The sequence below is a fragment of the Sparus aurata genome, chromosome 20 (assembly GCF_900880675.1).
Source record: "Sparus aurata chromosome 20, fSpaAur1.1, whole genome shotgun sequence".
Classification (NCBI taxonomy): domain Eukaryota; kingdom Metazoa; phylum Chordata; class Actinopteri; order Spariformes; family Sparidae; genus Sparus; species Sparus aurata.
In genome coordinates this window covers 13,890,530-13,907,185 of record NC_044206.1, presented here as the reverse complement: position 1 = coordinate 13,907,185, position 16,656 = coordinate 13,890,530, and the positions used below count along the sequence as shown (strand labels likewise).

The window sequence follows — 16,656 nt, the reverse complement described above, 5'->3', positions numbered from 1 at the left end:
TCGTCTGACAAGATAAGACTTTTTAATGTTAATTTACCATTCGGATATTTTATAGACCAAATGATTAACTGATAAACCAAGAAACCCTGAATCATGATTAACATGATCTGTGGCTGTATTATTTTCCATAATAAAGGGCCTCTATGTAACAATTTGTTGTTTTTAACATGTATTCGTCCCTTATCTATTGGCCGTGTGTGACCTGATTGTAACAGGACATGAAAAAATGAGAGCTTCCTTGTCTCTCTCAGTTGTCTACACAAGCCTGTGGACGGGTTGTTTGAGATGTTTAATGCTGCTGGACTGTGGGTTTTCTTTGTAAAAGGACTCGGGTCAGATTTTCCACAACAAAATCCAAAAAACACGACATTATGTCTGTTCTCGAGTGCTTCGTCTCAGTGCCTCTTTCTGCTCTGCTATCAGAGAGCAACAGTAGCTGACGTTAGTTTGGAAAATGGAGTCTGACATAAACTCGATCGATCGACTTCGAGCGCGACACAGAAGTTACACAGAGCCCCTTTAATTGTTTGGACCATAACATGTTAGAAAACAGGTTTTAAAAGTAGTCCATCATAATTTCCCAAAGCTCAAAAATATTCAGTTTAGTCTAGTAGACGACAAAGCATAATTTTTTTTAAAAAACATAATGAAAAGACAGAATAAATATAATATTAACTGCTGTTGATGCTTTTTAAAAAATGTTTGAGATAAAATGCACTTTAAACAGGCCGGTGTAGGATCCCTAAATATGAATTTTCATGATCTGAGCAGCCAGAGCGACAAATTGTGCATGAAGTCGTCAATTAAAGGAACTCGGGATCCTTCTACGGAAGCTCTGAGTGGCCAAGAGAAGAAAAAAAAAGATTAAACAGCCTCAAAAGATGTTTTTACGTCATAAACACAGGAGAGGAAACAGTTTTTTTTTCTTCTCACTGGCCTCTCTGGGCGCAACATTTCACATCTTAATAAATGATCAATCAATTGTCAGATTAGTCGACTAATCAATTAGTTGTTTCAGCTCGTAGCCGCCCTGTAACAATAATAGTGCCATCTGAGTAAAGTACATCCAATAAAGACGAGTTAATGTGTTAATATCAATTTATTATCTTTTTTAAATTACTTTTTAAAGCACCCCATTTCTTTTCCAATACATGTGTTCAGACCCTTCGTCCTTCTCCTCCTCAAGCTTGGAGTCGCTTGATTTGAATATTTAATAATAAGGATTTCAACCCGCCCTTACCCTTCCCTCCCCGAAAACTCTGCAAAACACAGATGAGCCTGCGTTTGCTTCTTCGTCTTCAACTTTCATCCGGGGCGTGATGACGCAGGAAGTGGGACTCCCCTGCGGTTGCCGCCACCGCCACGACCTCTGACACTGACAACAACCCGTCTAAAAACACTACCACACTGATTTTCCCCCCGACACAAAGGACCGTCCCGAAAACCCGCCAGTCTTAGTTTATATAAGGAGTTTATGCATGCACTGAGATTTCCAACCAAGCATAAAGTAGTAGGTTATACAGGGAATTGTCTTGAGCTGGTGTTTCTGAGTCATACAAACAGCAGGGTGATTACCTATTTTCAGTTTTTCTGAATTTAAATAATAATAATAAAAAAAAGAACAAGAAAAAAGTCCAGTTATTTCTGATTTCCTTCAAGTAAATGACCCACGATAAAGGAAAAGAAAAGAAAAGAAAAAAAGCTCATGAAACACTGATTACTGGTGTCTGTCCGAGTGAGGACGGGCTGCTGCGGTCACCGCTGCCGTGCACGTTCACAGCGCTCAGTCGACGCCGGTCCTTTCACTTGTTCTTCGTCTTCACACACACTGCACCCTTCAGCAGTCGGATTATCAGCTAGGATTGTGCACATCTCTTTGTTTTCCCCAGAGGTTCTTGTGAGGAAACCTGAACTGAATACCAATAAATAATAATAATTAACAAAAAAAAAAAAAAAAAAGGAAACCAGCATTTACATTCCAGTGCCCGATTTTTTTTTCAGTCCAGAGGAGGTCAGAGTTCATGTGAACAGTGGGGGGTGGGGGGTTGCTGTTGTAGGAGTGTCTTTTAAAATTGTTTTCGTCTTTAAAAAAAAGAAAAGTGGCAATATAACCAGACTTGACCGCTCGACACACACACATAAATCATTAACAATTATTAATAACAACCCCCTTATTAATAATCGTTAATACCTTGAACACACACCATACCTGACAATGCAACAGTTTTTTTTTTTTTTTTTTCCATCATCTATCATTATTTGTACAGTAAAAGTGGGCCCTTTTCTTCGTCGCGCGAGAAAAAATGTGAACATGATTACAACAACAATTACATCAGGATTAGTTATGGTAATATTGACACCTATAGAAAATGCGGTCGGAGTTGTCGCTCTAAATCTTGAATTCAATACTCATTTGAATATATCAAAATTACTATCGTTATCTTTGTTACTCTATAAAACCAATGACTTGTTTTTTTGTTTTGTTTTTTTTTTATATTCCCATAAATATGTACAGCAAAGATCCAAAAAAATGTGGGACGAGTGATCTTAAATGCCGGTGAGACTCGGACAGGTACGGTACATCTCAAATGTGTTTGGTCATGTTTACAAATGCTTTTTTTTTTTCGTTTGTTTTTTTTTTTGTACATCTATCTCATGCATTGGAGTGACCCCCGTAGACACCTATGTTGTTTAGATACTCAATATGTCATGGATGCCGGAAAGCTTTTTTTTTTTTCTTTTTCGTTCTTTCGTTTGTTTGTTTTTTTGTACACGTCCACACAAATGTTTCTCCTCGTCCCAGCTGCGGAGTCTTTTGCCTTTACAAACATTCTGCGTATTCGCATTTAAATCATCCTGCGGTCATCAAATACAAATTTTGATGGCATGGCATCCCTTTAAGAATCCCTTAAAGGCATTGGTGACGTTCCGAGCAACTTGTTTTTGTGTTTTTCTTTTTAAATACACTTGATACAAAAAAAAAAAAAAATCAACAAAACATCAACTGTTTTTTTTAAACCAATAAAAAGTGTTTTGTTTTTTTCCCCCAACCTCCCAGCAGGCCGGAGACTAAAGTAACCCATCTTTTTGTGATTCACCCCCTTTTTTCCTCACTGGACCAGAAGTTACGAGTGCTTGCTAGATATATCTTGACACTACGGACTACATACAAGTACATACACAATGCGAAAAAAACACCCTTTCCCTTTTTTCCTCCCTCTTGTCTCTCCCTCTCTCTTTCTCCATTCCAGCATAGAACATCATAGAAGAAGACATGGCTGCCGTCCCCTTTATCTCTCTCTCTCTCTCTCTCTGTCTGCAGCTCTGGGAGGACAAAAAAGGCAAAAATATCCCTCCGTTCACACTTCCTGTCTCACTTTTATACAGGCGGTAACAAAGATAAAAACATTAAACACAAACTCCTCTTTTTTAAAATCTAATATCGAATGAATCCAGTGGAATCACAGGTGGTTACATTCCTCCCTTCCTCTTTGATACCTGTGAGAATGGGAGAAAACCTCTCTACCCACCCTGAGTCTAAAGAAGCAGGAGGCAGCTCAACAATGCCAGTTTGACCTCTCTTTGCCTCGGACTGATCTCATCGCCTTTCTGTGTGTTTGAATAAGGAAAGGGTGATATCCCTAAATCCTAAGCGTTTCAGCTATTCTGAGAGATCAGCCCAAGAAAGGAGACAAGGCAAGGCGGCAAAGCTGAGAGTATTGAGATGCCCCCTGTGATAGCTACCTTCCTAAGTCACTCCCACCTTCAAGCTACCACCCCTGTCCGCACTCTTCCTCCTGCCGTCTAAGAGTAGGAGAGGTGGGAGCCGTTGGAGATGTGCGAAGTGACTGAGGTGCTTCGGCTCAGCACGCCGTCGCTGCCCCCGGCTCCTCCCGGCCCTCCGCCGGATGCCGTCCTCCTCAGAGGCTGGGGGCTGTTTCTCAGCGCCATCAGGCTGGGGGCGCCGCGCACGCCAAGCCCGCCGCCCCCGTAGATCCCCCCCTGCGAGGACGAGGAGGAAGAGGAAGAGGAGGATGGGCCGGAGATGGAGGGAGGGGCGGGCGGTGGGGGAGGTAGCATGGCCAGGGACTGAGAGGAAGAGCGTGAGGGCAGGTGATGGGAGAAGGGCAGGGGGTGTGGGTGGGCCAGGTCGCCGCCGGAGCCTCGCACCCCGGCCCACTCCCGCTCCCTCTCCTTCTCCCGCTCCCTATCTCGATCCCGATCCCGATCCCGCTCCCGCTCGCGATAGAGCTGCGGCGTGCTCTGGTGGTGGTAGTGCTGGGGCAGGTGGTGGCGCTGGTGGTGAGAGGAAGAGGAGGAGGAGGAAGAGGAAGAGGAGGCGGAGGAGCGGGACGAGTGGTGCACCTCCCTCCCTTGGGCCAGCCCCAAGGCCAATCCTAGGGCGTGGGAGGAGGACTCGCTCCTGCGGTCTCCGGCTCCACTGCCGCTGCTGATGCCGCTGCTGCTGCTGCTGTTGTGGCTGCGGCGGGAGTGCTGCTGCGGGGGCACATTCTGCGGGTGCATGCCGTGGCTCCAGTGGCTGCCAGAGCGGGAGCCCGAGGGAGGGGCGTTGGAGTAGCCCTGCATGGGGTAGGCCTCGCTTGGGATGCCCGACAGCGCCATGTTGCTGAAGCCGAGACGCAAGCTCTCCGAGTCGAAGGACTCGATCTCGCTGGCCTGCCGCTCCAGGAGGGTGCGGATGCGTTCGGAGCGCTCGTTCTGCAGGGAAAGCATCTCCTCCTCGATCTAGGAAAAGAGAAAGAGAACACACATTAAAACACGATGTCATTTATCTTTAAACTTATTATTGTATTGAAATATTTTCCTATCCACAGCCATGCTGGGGGCGTGGCTATATAGTTGTGACATCACAATGTCACAGAGAGCCTGAAGGCTCATTTTGAGGTGCAGTTTCTGAATACAGGCAGTGTGCTTCTCTCTTTGGACGGAGCACTTTGATAGTGCTGTCAATCTGAACTTTTAAGCTAACATGAAAGAGAAGTCCTTAAAGAAGGCCGTGCTCCAGGACAGCCTGTGAGAGAATTTTGGGGTGTAAATCATCATTAAAGGTGCCGTTGTTGGAAGAAATTTCTATGTAAATTGTAGATGTACAATTGTAACAATGCTATAAAGCTATATATATTCTTTACTTTACCCTCTACATGTTTTCAAACATCTGTCTCCAAAGGACACTCACCCTCTGCTCCAGCAGGGCCCGGCGGATGGACACCCTCTGCTCCAGGTCCTTGACCTCCCTCTCGTGCTGCGTGTCGGTGTGGATCTTGATCTTGCTCTGGTAGGCGTTGAGCAGCTCCAGCTCCTGCTGCAGCTGCATCCGCAGCACCTTGTACTCCGCTTCCTGGGTCTCATCCAATCGCAGCTGAGAGGGGAGAAAAAAAAGGAGGGAGTATTATGAAAAATTGGATTTGGCACGAGAGCACGGGCTGCAAATTGTGCTTTAGTGTTGACAAGGGTAAAGCGGAGAAGTTGAGAGACGTAAAGGAGAGAGAGGGAGATGAACAAGAGAGCATAGGAGAGCTGTGTTTGATCAGTGTTCTGTCAGGCGCAACTTTGATGAGTCTGGGCCTGCATATGCTGTATTCATTGGGATAGTATTAAAGGGGCACCATGTAGTAGAGTATGTCGAGAAGAAAGTCAAACTTAATTTACAATATTAGTGAGGTAATCATTTCAACTGAGATTTATTTATTTTTTCTATAACTGAATAAACAAGCTGTTCTCTGTTTGAAGAAATTGTCTGTTTATTTATTCAGTCATGAAAAGAAGATTTTTCTTTGTAGTGCGACTTTAAGTTAAATGTAAAAATTGAGGGTAAATGTAAGAATTTGTTAACCCAAAATCGCAACCAGGAAATATGTCAGTGTCTTTGTTATTCCGATATCATTTCATTTACTTGGTAAAAGCTATCTAAACAAACAAGTAAAATATTACAATGTGGACTCCTTGTGTGTACTGTGTGTGTGCGATGCCTGTCTTGAAGCCTGGCTCCAGGAAACAGATTAAAGTCTTGTTTCAAAAGACATTCTTCATTTGAAACATATCTTTTTGTCTGACCTCAGGATTGAGTTTAATCAGCGAGTGGGAAACCTTCCCAAAGAGATTTTAACCACAGCGTGAGTGGATGTGCGGACAAACAAGGGCAGCAGGGATTTGGCTTACTTGGGCTTACATGGCAGGCTGCCCTGTGAGGTAATTAAAGTAGCGCAGGAGCGTTATGTCATCGAAAGGAGCGGGACATTTTGTCACATCCCATCCCCGCCCTACTATGTTTCATTCATTTAAAAGCCCGGGATTTGTGTGTGAATGAGTCTAATGCTTCAAGGGCAGTGGATCAGCGAAGAGTTTAGCCACAAGGGGCTGCAGGAAAATGATTCGACTATTTAAAAAATCAACAGTGGTGGAATGTTAGGACTTAAACATACTGCAAGGAACTATTAATTGGTTATGAAACAGGCTCAGTTAAAGCTGATCACTCTACATGACCTATATAAGCAATCGAGACCTTCAGTGAGAGGATTCTTGTTGCCAGGTCAGATTTAGACTTTTCCGGGTTCTTAAGTCATAAAATTAAAACTATTTTTTACGGCATCATACTGAGGAAAGAAGCTTTAAGTACAAATTTCGGGTACTTGTTCCTGACTTTAACAGTTTAATGATAATTATCACCTATGCCAGGACAGTTATGCTACGGCCTGTGTCCGTTTGTTGGCTGGTTGGTTTCTCACCAGGATTACACAGAAACTACTGAATGGATTTCCACGAAACTTGGAGTCTGGGTCCATTTCAGAGCCAATAAACTTTTGTTGCTGATCCAGATAAAGGAAAGACTCCAGGAATTTTTTCCCACCTCCCTTAAAGGGACACCATGTAGTTTTGGAAAAGAAATCCAAACTCAGAATTTCAATATTTACAAGTTTGATTTGATTTTGGATTAGGCTTGACTGATGGCCACTGGAGGAGGTCTGCACGCTGCTGAGTGCCATTCTGTTTTCAGTTGTTTTTAATGCAAACATGCAAACAAGTCTTCATGGTTCCGGCTTCTCCATTGTGAGGATTTGTTACTTTTAATGATTTGAAATTGTAATAATTTTTATTAATTTCTTTATCATTTTTCATTGATCATGTTGGGAATTCCCGATTCTTTTTTTCTCCCCGATGAATTATCATCAGATGCAGGGTTATATCGCATAAAGTAGTTAAACTAGCTCGATGTCGGACAAATACAGCAGTGAAATGCTGTGATATCTCCTCCGACATTGCCCTCCAGGGTTGGCTATAGACCAAACTATGGTAAACGTACATGCAGGTTTGAATATAAGAGCTATTAAATTAACACTTCTCGCTACAGTTACTTAATAAGCCAATAGGACACAGGCTTCACCAATGAAATCTTCTCACTTCACCCATTATTCACCTGAACATGTTGGATTAAGCCTCACATGGATTGCATCGCAGGTTAAATCGATATAATACATTTAAATGTTATGATGCAGAATAAGGTAAAGGCAACTGTTAGCTGTTGAAAAAATGATGTGCTCTTTAAAGAGATAATGTTTAATCCCCGCTGAATTATAAAGTTCCATTATGGTTCTGCCAGCTATAGTACCTATAATTGTGACGGGGAAAGTAAAGCCCTGATATAGGGTCAATGTCCTCGAAACATGTTTGATGTAACTGTTAAGCCTTTTTTCATTTTCAAATACGTAACACTGTCACTTTTCCATCCTGACAATAATTCCCACACCGTCCCTAAAAGGAAAAGAACCGGGTTTGCTGCCATCTCCATGTCAGAGTAGTTTTAAATGTGACACACACTGTATACAGCTTATCCAGTTTATTTAACAAAATGCTTTAGGTCATATTTAAAGGGTAACTTCACTCATTTTACACAATGAAGTTTGTTTATGTGAATGAATGATGTCACTTGAGTCAGTGTCTGTTGGAAAAAATGGATCCGGGATGTGCGTGAATTAGAAGGAAGTGATCTTACCGACCGAGCTGCCGGCTGTTGAGCTGCATTGTGGGAAAAATAGGCACCAGGTTTTGACCAAGAAGAAGAGCGTGCGGAATGACAAAATCTCTGGATTCGCTGTCATTTTAAAGCCTCGCATTTTAAAATGTGCATCTTGAGTCTGACAACATTTGCTTGTGATCATAGCTGAATTCGTCTTATTATGCGGCTGAATATCAGCGTTCTTAGCTCTGAGGTCTTTCTTTACATGATTATTACTTTCATCCTCAGAGCTAAGACGTCATCACTGCTCAGTTTTCCTCCCTGGAGGCAGGACAGGATGAGCATTTCTCCAGAAAGACTCAAGGACAAGGATGGTTTGGAAGAGGACTTGCACGGAGCTATTTCTAGGGGAAACAGGTAAAAAACAGATAAAATGTGGGTTCAGGTGGTGATAAACACTGAGGGACCAGGTGGAGGCTTGCTGACAGGCAGGAAGGCAGGCGGACGGACGGATGGGCAGGACGGCCCCCAGGCCAGGCACAGCAGTGGTGGTGGTGGTGGTGTGGTGCGAGTGTGAAGTGAACGACGTCTCCTTGCCTTACTCACAGCCTGTGTGGACAGCATATCATTGATGGAGTGGTCATACTGCTCTGCCAGGATGGCCAGCTTACGGGTCTGCTCATCCTTCAGCCGCTTCAGCACGGCCTTGTGGTCCGACTTGGGCGTGTTCTCCAGCAGGTGGTTGCGCAGCGCCTTGTACTGACGGGTTTGGATCTTACAGGTGTCCTGGAACTGGCGCTTGATCTGTAGCTCTTTGGACTGGAGGAGAGAGGAGAGAGACGGAGGCAGCTGGGCTCAAGTGCTCCTGGGGTTTCATATAAGAACATGCGGATGGAGGTGTGAAATACAGGAAAACAGGTAAAACAATGTGACTTTTTTTAGAGGACATTTTTAACTTGCTCTCAGTTTTTTTAAGCTGACATGACTCTGGTATAAATCTACATCAATAATCACAACTGAAATTATAAATACCTGTCAAACGTAGAATCTTTGCCACCATCCCAGCCACAGTAGCAAAGGGTCTGTACACTCACACACTACGCCTGCCTTTGTCTTGAAAGTAGGACAAATTGAACACATTGAAACACGAGTGCTTCTTTGAGTGCTGCTGTTTGTAGACCTCGCTGCTTAATTATTATTGTGATACATATCCGACAGTTGTGAATGCAGCGTCTATGGCCGTCAGCTGCAGCTAAAGACACGATACTACGTACTTGAATTTAACTCACAAATATTGAGCCAATCCTCAATCACAGTGTTTTTAAATTTGACATGGAATGAGAGTAAATGGATGCAATGATTTTATAGCGACGCAGGGCTTTTTTAGTCAATAATTCCTAATAACATAAGAACAAGTGTTGAGATAAAATGTAACAGACCGGAAACTGTTTAAAGGGCCAATCCACAGGCTTTTTTCAATGAAAATAAGCCTTCAAGGGCATTTTTTGGGGGAAAGTATTAAGTGGAACAGAAAACATGAACATAACTAAAATAACTTTGAAGTTCTTTGGCATCTGAAGTGATAAAACATGTTAAAACATTATTTTTGCCATTTTTACAAGTTATAATCAAGAAATTAAGCACCCTTATTTTGAAATATTTACACTGGGGGTGTACTGGTTGTGACATTCTGGGTCAATATTGATGTTTAAAATAACAATTTGGTCGACAGCAGATCGATATTTTTGTTGTCATTTTGGGAAGCAAAGAAACCTACATGATAATTATAACTGAACCATGTTTAGGCCATTCATCTCCTCATTGTACAATGAGTACAAACTCTTGCTGATGTTTCATCCAGAAACAAAATCTATGTAAGGTCTAAGGACTATTTTTTTATTTTCATTCACTCAAAACCAAACTTATGATTGATTTGGTACATATGATGATTAACCCAAAAACAGTCTACTTGTAAGGCCTATCCATGTCTTTCTTAACATTCTTTACCATATTTCAACCGTATATTTTGTATTAGAAATAGCACTTAAAAGTCACAGATTCTGCTGATATTATTTCTTTGCTGGATTTTAGATGAAGGGGAGGTCACACCAGATGACAACAGATATAAAAATGTGTGATGATACAGGAGGAATGGTGATGAACAAAAAGGTAAAAGGGATCTTTTTTTTTTTAATATATACACTAGACGATCAGCTGATAAATCAGGGGAAAAGGAAACAAATGAAGACACGGTAATAATGGAAACATAAAAAATCATAAAAACAAACAAGACAATGATTTTCACACAAAAGAATTTATTTTTTTGTGTAAAGAAAAATCTGGAAGTATGACAAAATATTTGTTTTTTTTTTTTTTTTGTCTATGCTTGCGAGCACGCAGCCATACAGTAAGCCAACACTCATGCATCTAAAATGAGAATAAAATAACAAAATGGCTGCCAAACATGATGCAGTGCTAATCTGATAAATACTGCATAAATTAAATATTAAAAAAAACAAAAAACAACTTAAGGTGATATAAACTCTCAGACGGTGTCACAAAAAAACAAAACGGGATACAAACATGTAAACATACACAGAGGATCAGGAAACAACTGATACTGGAACACAAATGTAAATCAATGGCAAATAAGTTACATTCAAATAAAACAATGTTTGATGTGAAATGTCTTTTTTTTTTTTTTTTTTTTTAAAAGCTCGACTTCCCAAATACAGGTCACCCAAAACAAGTGCCCTATTCTTTGTTCCCTCAGAGTCAAACACAGTTAAGATCGAGGTTTCCTACTCGGTGATATTCTTCCATGTGAACGGCTCAATTGTCGACCTTTCGTTGACATACAGGGCGATTCTTCCTACATGAACAGCATTTATGAGCACAAAAGCATTTTACTCATCTTAACCAGACTTCCCTTGCAGATATGCACATTTTTAAATCCTTATTCTGTCACTATACTTGCAGCTATATTTGGTTAATTTGACTTCATTCAATTAAATGTAAACATCAGAACATTTTGGTGTTCAAGTCCTCAATTCCGCAAAAGAATAAGTTAAAAAACGGCACTTTAAACTGTCAAGTTTTGGTCCGAATGGAGTGAAAATGATTGGAAATGGTTTTAATAATCGATTTATTCTTTCATTAGTCTTTTTTAAAAACAAAAATAGTGAATAATTCACAGGATTTTATGCTTGTTTTCGCTATATATCAGTGTAAAGTGAATATCTCTCTTTGGACTTTCAGTCAATCAAAACAAGATATTGGATGACATCACATTACACTTTCGAAGTTGCGCTGGACAGTTTTTCAGTATTTTTTGACGTTTTGAAGGCTAGAGGTTTAATAGAAGTGATCTGTTCTCCCAAATTTGGTGTCTGTTACATGCTCTTTGGGACAGTGCAAAATTAAACAGCTGTCTATTTCTGAATATCCTCTTCATATGATAGTCTCAATTTTAATGTTAACATTCAGTAGTTGCGTCAATCTTTGGACTTATTTTATGATTGCGTGTCTCAAAAGATTGTCTGTATGGCTTCATATAAATTACACTGAAATATTAAATAGTTTTTTTTTGTTTATATTGTACTACTCCAAAGTACATCAGCTTCCACTATCCATCCACTATAAATTTAGGATATGTCACTTCACAACAGACTATTAACATGTGTGCAAACTGTTGTAACTAGGCACTCGACTGGTATTCATATGATTATTAAAAGGGGAAATATCTAAATGTTTACACGGTAAATCATAAGATTATTGCGTTACGTGCAATAAAAAGTGTATGTCGAACTAGAATCAGCTGGAAATGACATCTACTGATGTCTTAACATGAAACTGACAGGTTTATGTTGCAGCTTGGTCCCAACTTGATTATTTTCAAGTCAAACCGGCTAACAGTTTTCCATTTTGACTTCCAAACATTAATGACGTCCTACGGTAGTCCCAGATATTTCTACTTAGCTGTTTATTGCACTTTTATACTGACTGGGAGCTAGTGTTCAGGGTGATGTTAGCAGAAGTATTTTTTCCTACGCTTCACAGTATTCAGCTTTGGGGAGTGAATTATAGCCCTGACGCTATGCAACACTGTAATATTTGTTCTAAGCACTGACATCACAGTGTGCCCTATGAAATAAGACCACTAATGAAGAAAAAAAAACACAAGATTGCACAAAAACGGTCTCAAAAATAACCATAAAAATAATTGTCTTACAAATTAAGAGCAAAATAATAAAATTAAAGACACTTAAAGGAACTTTTACAAAAAGCACAATAATGAAACGTTAAAACTTCACTGGGTTTTTGGTACAGTAACCGTGGGTTCAGCTGCATGTTAACATCTGCTGAATCGACAGTACAGCTTGTGTGCACACATGTTTGGATAAGCTTCGACAGCCAAAATCTCTTTCAGCCAGCGCACACTGATATAAGTGTGCAGGGAAAATATGTCTCATCTTGGGAGATGTGTGACCAAAAACCAGTTTGGGAATCGTGTAACAAGAGAGACACGTGGGCCCAAATCAAAAAGACACACAGACGATGGTTGAACAATGGAGCATGATCATGATCACACAAACACACACACCCCCAGCACACGTGTCACACTCTTTCCTTCGTCTCACACTCTTGCTATCTCCACGGCCGTACTTTCGACCTGACAAACCTTCCGGACGAAGTTCGCCTCAACCCGCACTCCCACCTCGACTCATCTCGAAAACTCTTCTCCCTCTCTACCCTCCTCTGCCTCTCCCTCTCTCTCCTTCTCCTCTCCCTCTGCCTCCTCTCTCTCATCTCCCTGGGCAGCAGTCGGGGCAGCCTGCTCGGGATTTCCTTCTTCACGAGCCCCAGAGTTTGGAGTTTGACTCTGACATTGGGCGGCAGCTTTATAAGGAGCTGTCTGGCTAGTTTTAACACTACAGAGTTAGCCAGGTCTGCCAGCACCCCGAGGGGGCGTCTACTGAACCGCCTCACCCACAGAAGGCCCTTGGCCAAGGGAGAGGTGTTCGTGCAGCGAGCCTGATGCTCTAAAGGCAGGCTCTTCAAGGGGACAGGGATTTTGGACTGGCGCACACCCCAGTTGCGCCCTGCTTTGGGAAACATCTCATAGAGGTTACGCTCAGCCATACCGCCAAGGACTGACTGGCACATGGCGAACAGGGGCCGAGGCAGGCGGAACAGGACGCGCATGCAGAGGCGGTTGACTTTGCGGGGCGCATGCTGGAGGAAGTCGCGGGCTGGCCTGACAACCAGCACCACCACCAGGTAAAGAGAGAGGAAGATGGAGGGAGAGCTGAGGAAGGAGGCTGATATCAAAATCATGGGGATGTAGTAAATCCCCAAACTGAAGGACAGACCTAAACTGAAGAGGCCACTAGCCCAGAGGCTGAGCGACAGGTAGGTGGAGAGAGACAGAGAGCAGCAGGAGCGAAGGAAGAGGTACGAGAAGAAGAGCGCCAAGAAGGCGAGCTCAGCGGAGAGAATGACGGAGGCCACCGAGGGCAGAGGGGGAGAGCGACGGAGGGAGAGGAGGAAGATGGAGAGCAGCAGCAGAGTGAGGTTGGAGGGCTGGGCAGCGGCCGAGAGGGAGAGCAGGAGGCAGATGGCGTGAGAAAAGAGTGAGGGAAGAGAAGTCTGGGCAGGGGGAGGGGGAGGAGGGGGTGAGGTGGGGATGGGCTCCAGCTCCTGTGTGTCGGGGAAGTAAAACTCGGACAGCTCGTCGATGTTTCGCTCGCGGAGCCGTCTCTTTTCTGGGGACAGAGAGGAGATGAGCTCTGACGGACAGCCGTCGGCCACACCTCTACCCTCTTCTTCCTCGTCATCGGTGTCTACATGTGTCGTTTTACTGTGCTCATCCTCGTCCTCCCACTGCACTCCCTCTACTTCCCTCACCTCTGTACCTTCTTCATCGATTTTCCACTCCTCTTCTCCATCCTCATCGTCTCCCTCAGTAATTCCCTTTGGTCGATTGTCTTCATCTACCTCATCTTTTCTTTCTACCACAGGGATACTCACAAGCTCCACCCCTTCATCGCTGAGTTCTAATACAGCTCCGTCGACCTCATCCTGACCATCATCCATCTCTTTAGCTACCACTTTCTCCTTTTCCAACCCCTCCACTTCAACCTCCACTTCCGTCTCCCCGCTCGGCCCCCCAGCGGCCTGGCCCTCTCCCTCCTCGGGAGACCCCGGGCCCTGGGTGCCATCACTCACTTTGAGGCTCTTGGGCTGCTGGCGGACCTCCACAGCGTGTTTCTGACGCAGCTCCTGCTCGCGCCTCTTGTTATACTCCATCTGGTTGGTGAGCTCCGTCTGGTGCTGCGTGCGGATCAGCTCGGCCCGCGTATGCTGCACCAAGCCCAGCTGGCGGAACTCCAGCTCCTGGGTGGACTCGTGGTGCCGCAGGAGCATGGCACACTCCAAGTCCTTCAGTGTCTGCTTCTTGTTCAGTTCCTGGGGAAGAGGAGATGATGATGAAGAGGCAGCAGAGAGAAGAAGATTATCAAAGAACACACACAAAAAAAGTTACATGTATATTTCAACTAAAAGATATATCATACACATTTAATGCAGAGTGTAATTTAAATATATTCAAGTATGCAAAGTAAACCTTTCATCTTTGGGGAACACTGAAACCCCATTCCTCCAGTCTTTTAAAGTTTCACTAAAATAAAATCAAAACTATATCTTTGTTATCATTTGCTACCTAAAGATGATTTAGTGATGTTAAACATGCTTCTCTTGCCTAACTTTGTCTTCGTTGTTAGTTCTACGGATGAAAACAGAATTTGACTGCTACCTGTTTCAAAAGTGATTCATGGAGAAGTGAATTGTTGATCCGACCATCTAAAAATGGTACCTCTCGGAGCAGATCCTGCTCCAGGTTGTGGCGTGCCAGCAGCATCTTCCTCTTGTACTGGCGACACTGTAGCTCATAATACTGCCTCTGCCGTCGCAGCAGTCCCGCCTCTTCCTCCGCCTGCAGCTGCTGCAGACACTCCTTCTGATGCACCAGCCACTCTTGTTTCTCCCGCTTTGGCGTCGACTGGTTCTCATTCAGTTCCTTGAAGGGAAATAAATTAAAAGCGATGACCAGAAAGCCCAGCGGTATAGGACGAAAAGGAATGATATCAAGCTGAAAGATCTAGGCTGTCTCTGTCGTGTAGGAGCACCTCTTTGAGCTGCTCTTTCCGCTGTCGATACTGCCGTTTCTGGGACTCCAGCAGACTGGTCAACTCCTTCTTCTGCTGGGCCAGTATGTGCTGCTGGAACTTCTTCTCCTCAGTAAGGACTGCCTTTGTCTGAAAAAGAAAAACAACAGTCTCATTGACATCAGGGTCCCAAAAAGCAAACAAGAGGCAAACTTCCTTCATTCCTCCTCCTGCGGCTCACCTCCTTCTCCATTATGACCTGGTGCTTCTTGGACAGTTTCTCTCCCTCCATTGAAAAGCTGTTCCTCTGATTCTCCAGCTCTTTGTCCAGTCTCAGCTGGTGCTCGTCCATCTCCGACTTCAGCTTGTTCTCCAGGCCCATCAGCTGCTTCTGATGCTGCCGCCGCATTCGCTTGTAACTGTGAGGAGACACAGCACAAGAAGTTAGCGAGAAAGAGACACGGACAGATCATTTTCATTTCTAACAAGATTTTCAATGAAGGTTTTCTTTGAAGTTCAAGCATTAAGGTTGTTTTATTTCCATTATGATTAGGAGCAACACAAATAAACTTGACAGGTGGTTGTTTTCCCTTCCCTTTGAATAGAAACCCTAATTTGCCATGGCCACCTTACCCTGACATCTGCTCTCTGAGGGCCGAGCCCTGCTCATGTTCCTGGATCTGACGGGTGACGAGCGAGGCGGTTCTGATTGTGGCAAAATGGTCTCTGCCTCGACGACGCCTCCCTCCACCTCCTCCTCCTCCTCCTCCTCCTCCTCCACCACCACCACCGCCGCCACCACCGGCGGACGAAGCTTCAAGTTGTACGTCGATCTCCGGCTGATAGGGATCATCATAGATGTTGTCATGGCTCTACAGGAGACCAAGTAGAAGAAAAGACAAGTTACATTGTTTTTATGTTTAACTGACTTATCTTTTAACTAAATCTTAAAAGATTACTAAAAACTGTTCATTTAACTAAATATGACTGCTCCAACCAAGCAGTTGGTAGTTGCTGTGTGGTGACTTTCTTCTTCTGCACAGTAGGTGGCAACACAGACATGTCTACTGTGCATCTGCAGGTCAGAAGTAGTACCTTCTACTTCCTGTAGGTGGTGCAAATCTGCATGTGTATAATTGGTCCCTGTGGATCACATGTCGCCAAATATACACAGTAGTTTGTTCAACTCCGGCATTTAAATAAGACTGATTTGATGCATCAGGGTGTCAACGGGTATAAGACATTTAAATTGCAAGTTTTTTAAGACATTATCAAGATCAAGAAGTGTCTTATTCAGAAGAAGATGGATGAATAAAATTTAAAAAAATGTTTGTGGCTATGAAGACCTCTCAAATTCGTATGTAAGACTTCTATTATGTCTTTCAGGACCTACAATTCATAAAATATTCACATATCTATTACATTTGACACATTTTAGGAAGGACCTGTGCATCTTCTAATGAGTTTTCTTCTATCAAGATATTATTATGATTTAAGTCTTGAGAAAAGAAAACC

At 43.2% G+C, this 16,656-nt stretch overlaps 1 protein-coding gene across 6 annotated transcripts in view; it reads right to left on the bottom strand.

Moving 5' to 3' along the window:
* Positions 1 to 1,080: 1,080 nt before the first annotated feature.
* taok2b (TAO kinase 2b) overlaps positions 1,081 to 16,656 on the bottom strand; it is a 28,142-nt gene continuing 12,566 nt past the window's right edge. Inside the window, exons 13-20 of one of the 6 annotated variants that reach the window (XM_030401040.1) lie at positions 15,775 to 16,013; positions 15,383 to 15,560; positions 15,163 to 15,291; positions 14,790 to 15,053; positions 14,204 to 14,443; positions 8,573 to 8,794; positions 5,198 to 5,380; positions 1,081 to 4,746 (exon numbers count right to left, since the gene is read on the bottom strand). In XM_030401040.1, the coding sequence (XP_030256900.1) occupies positions 3,805 to 4,746; positions 5,198 to 5,380; positions 8,573 to 8,794; positions 14,204 to 14,443; positions 14,790 to 15,053; positions 15,163 to 15,291; positions 15,383 to 15,560; positions 15,775 to 16,013 (2,397 nt within the window). In that variant the 3' untranslated portion in view covers positions 1,081 to 3,804. Of the gene's footprint in view, positions 4,747 to 5,197; positions 5,381 to 8,572; positions 8,795 to 10,273; positions 14,444 to 14,789; positions 15,054 to 15,162; positions 15,292 to 15,382; positions 15,561 to 15,774; positions 16,014 to 16,656 lie in introns of those variants that run through there. The other 5 variants (XM_030401041.1, XM_030401042.1, XM_030401043.1 and 2 more) reach the window with 5 other exon arrangements.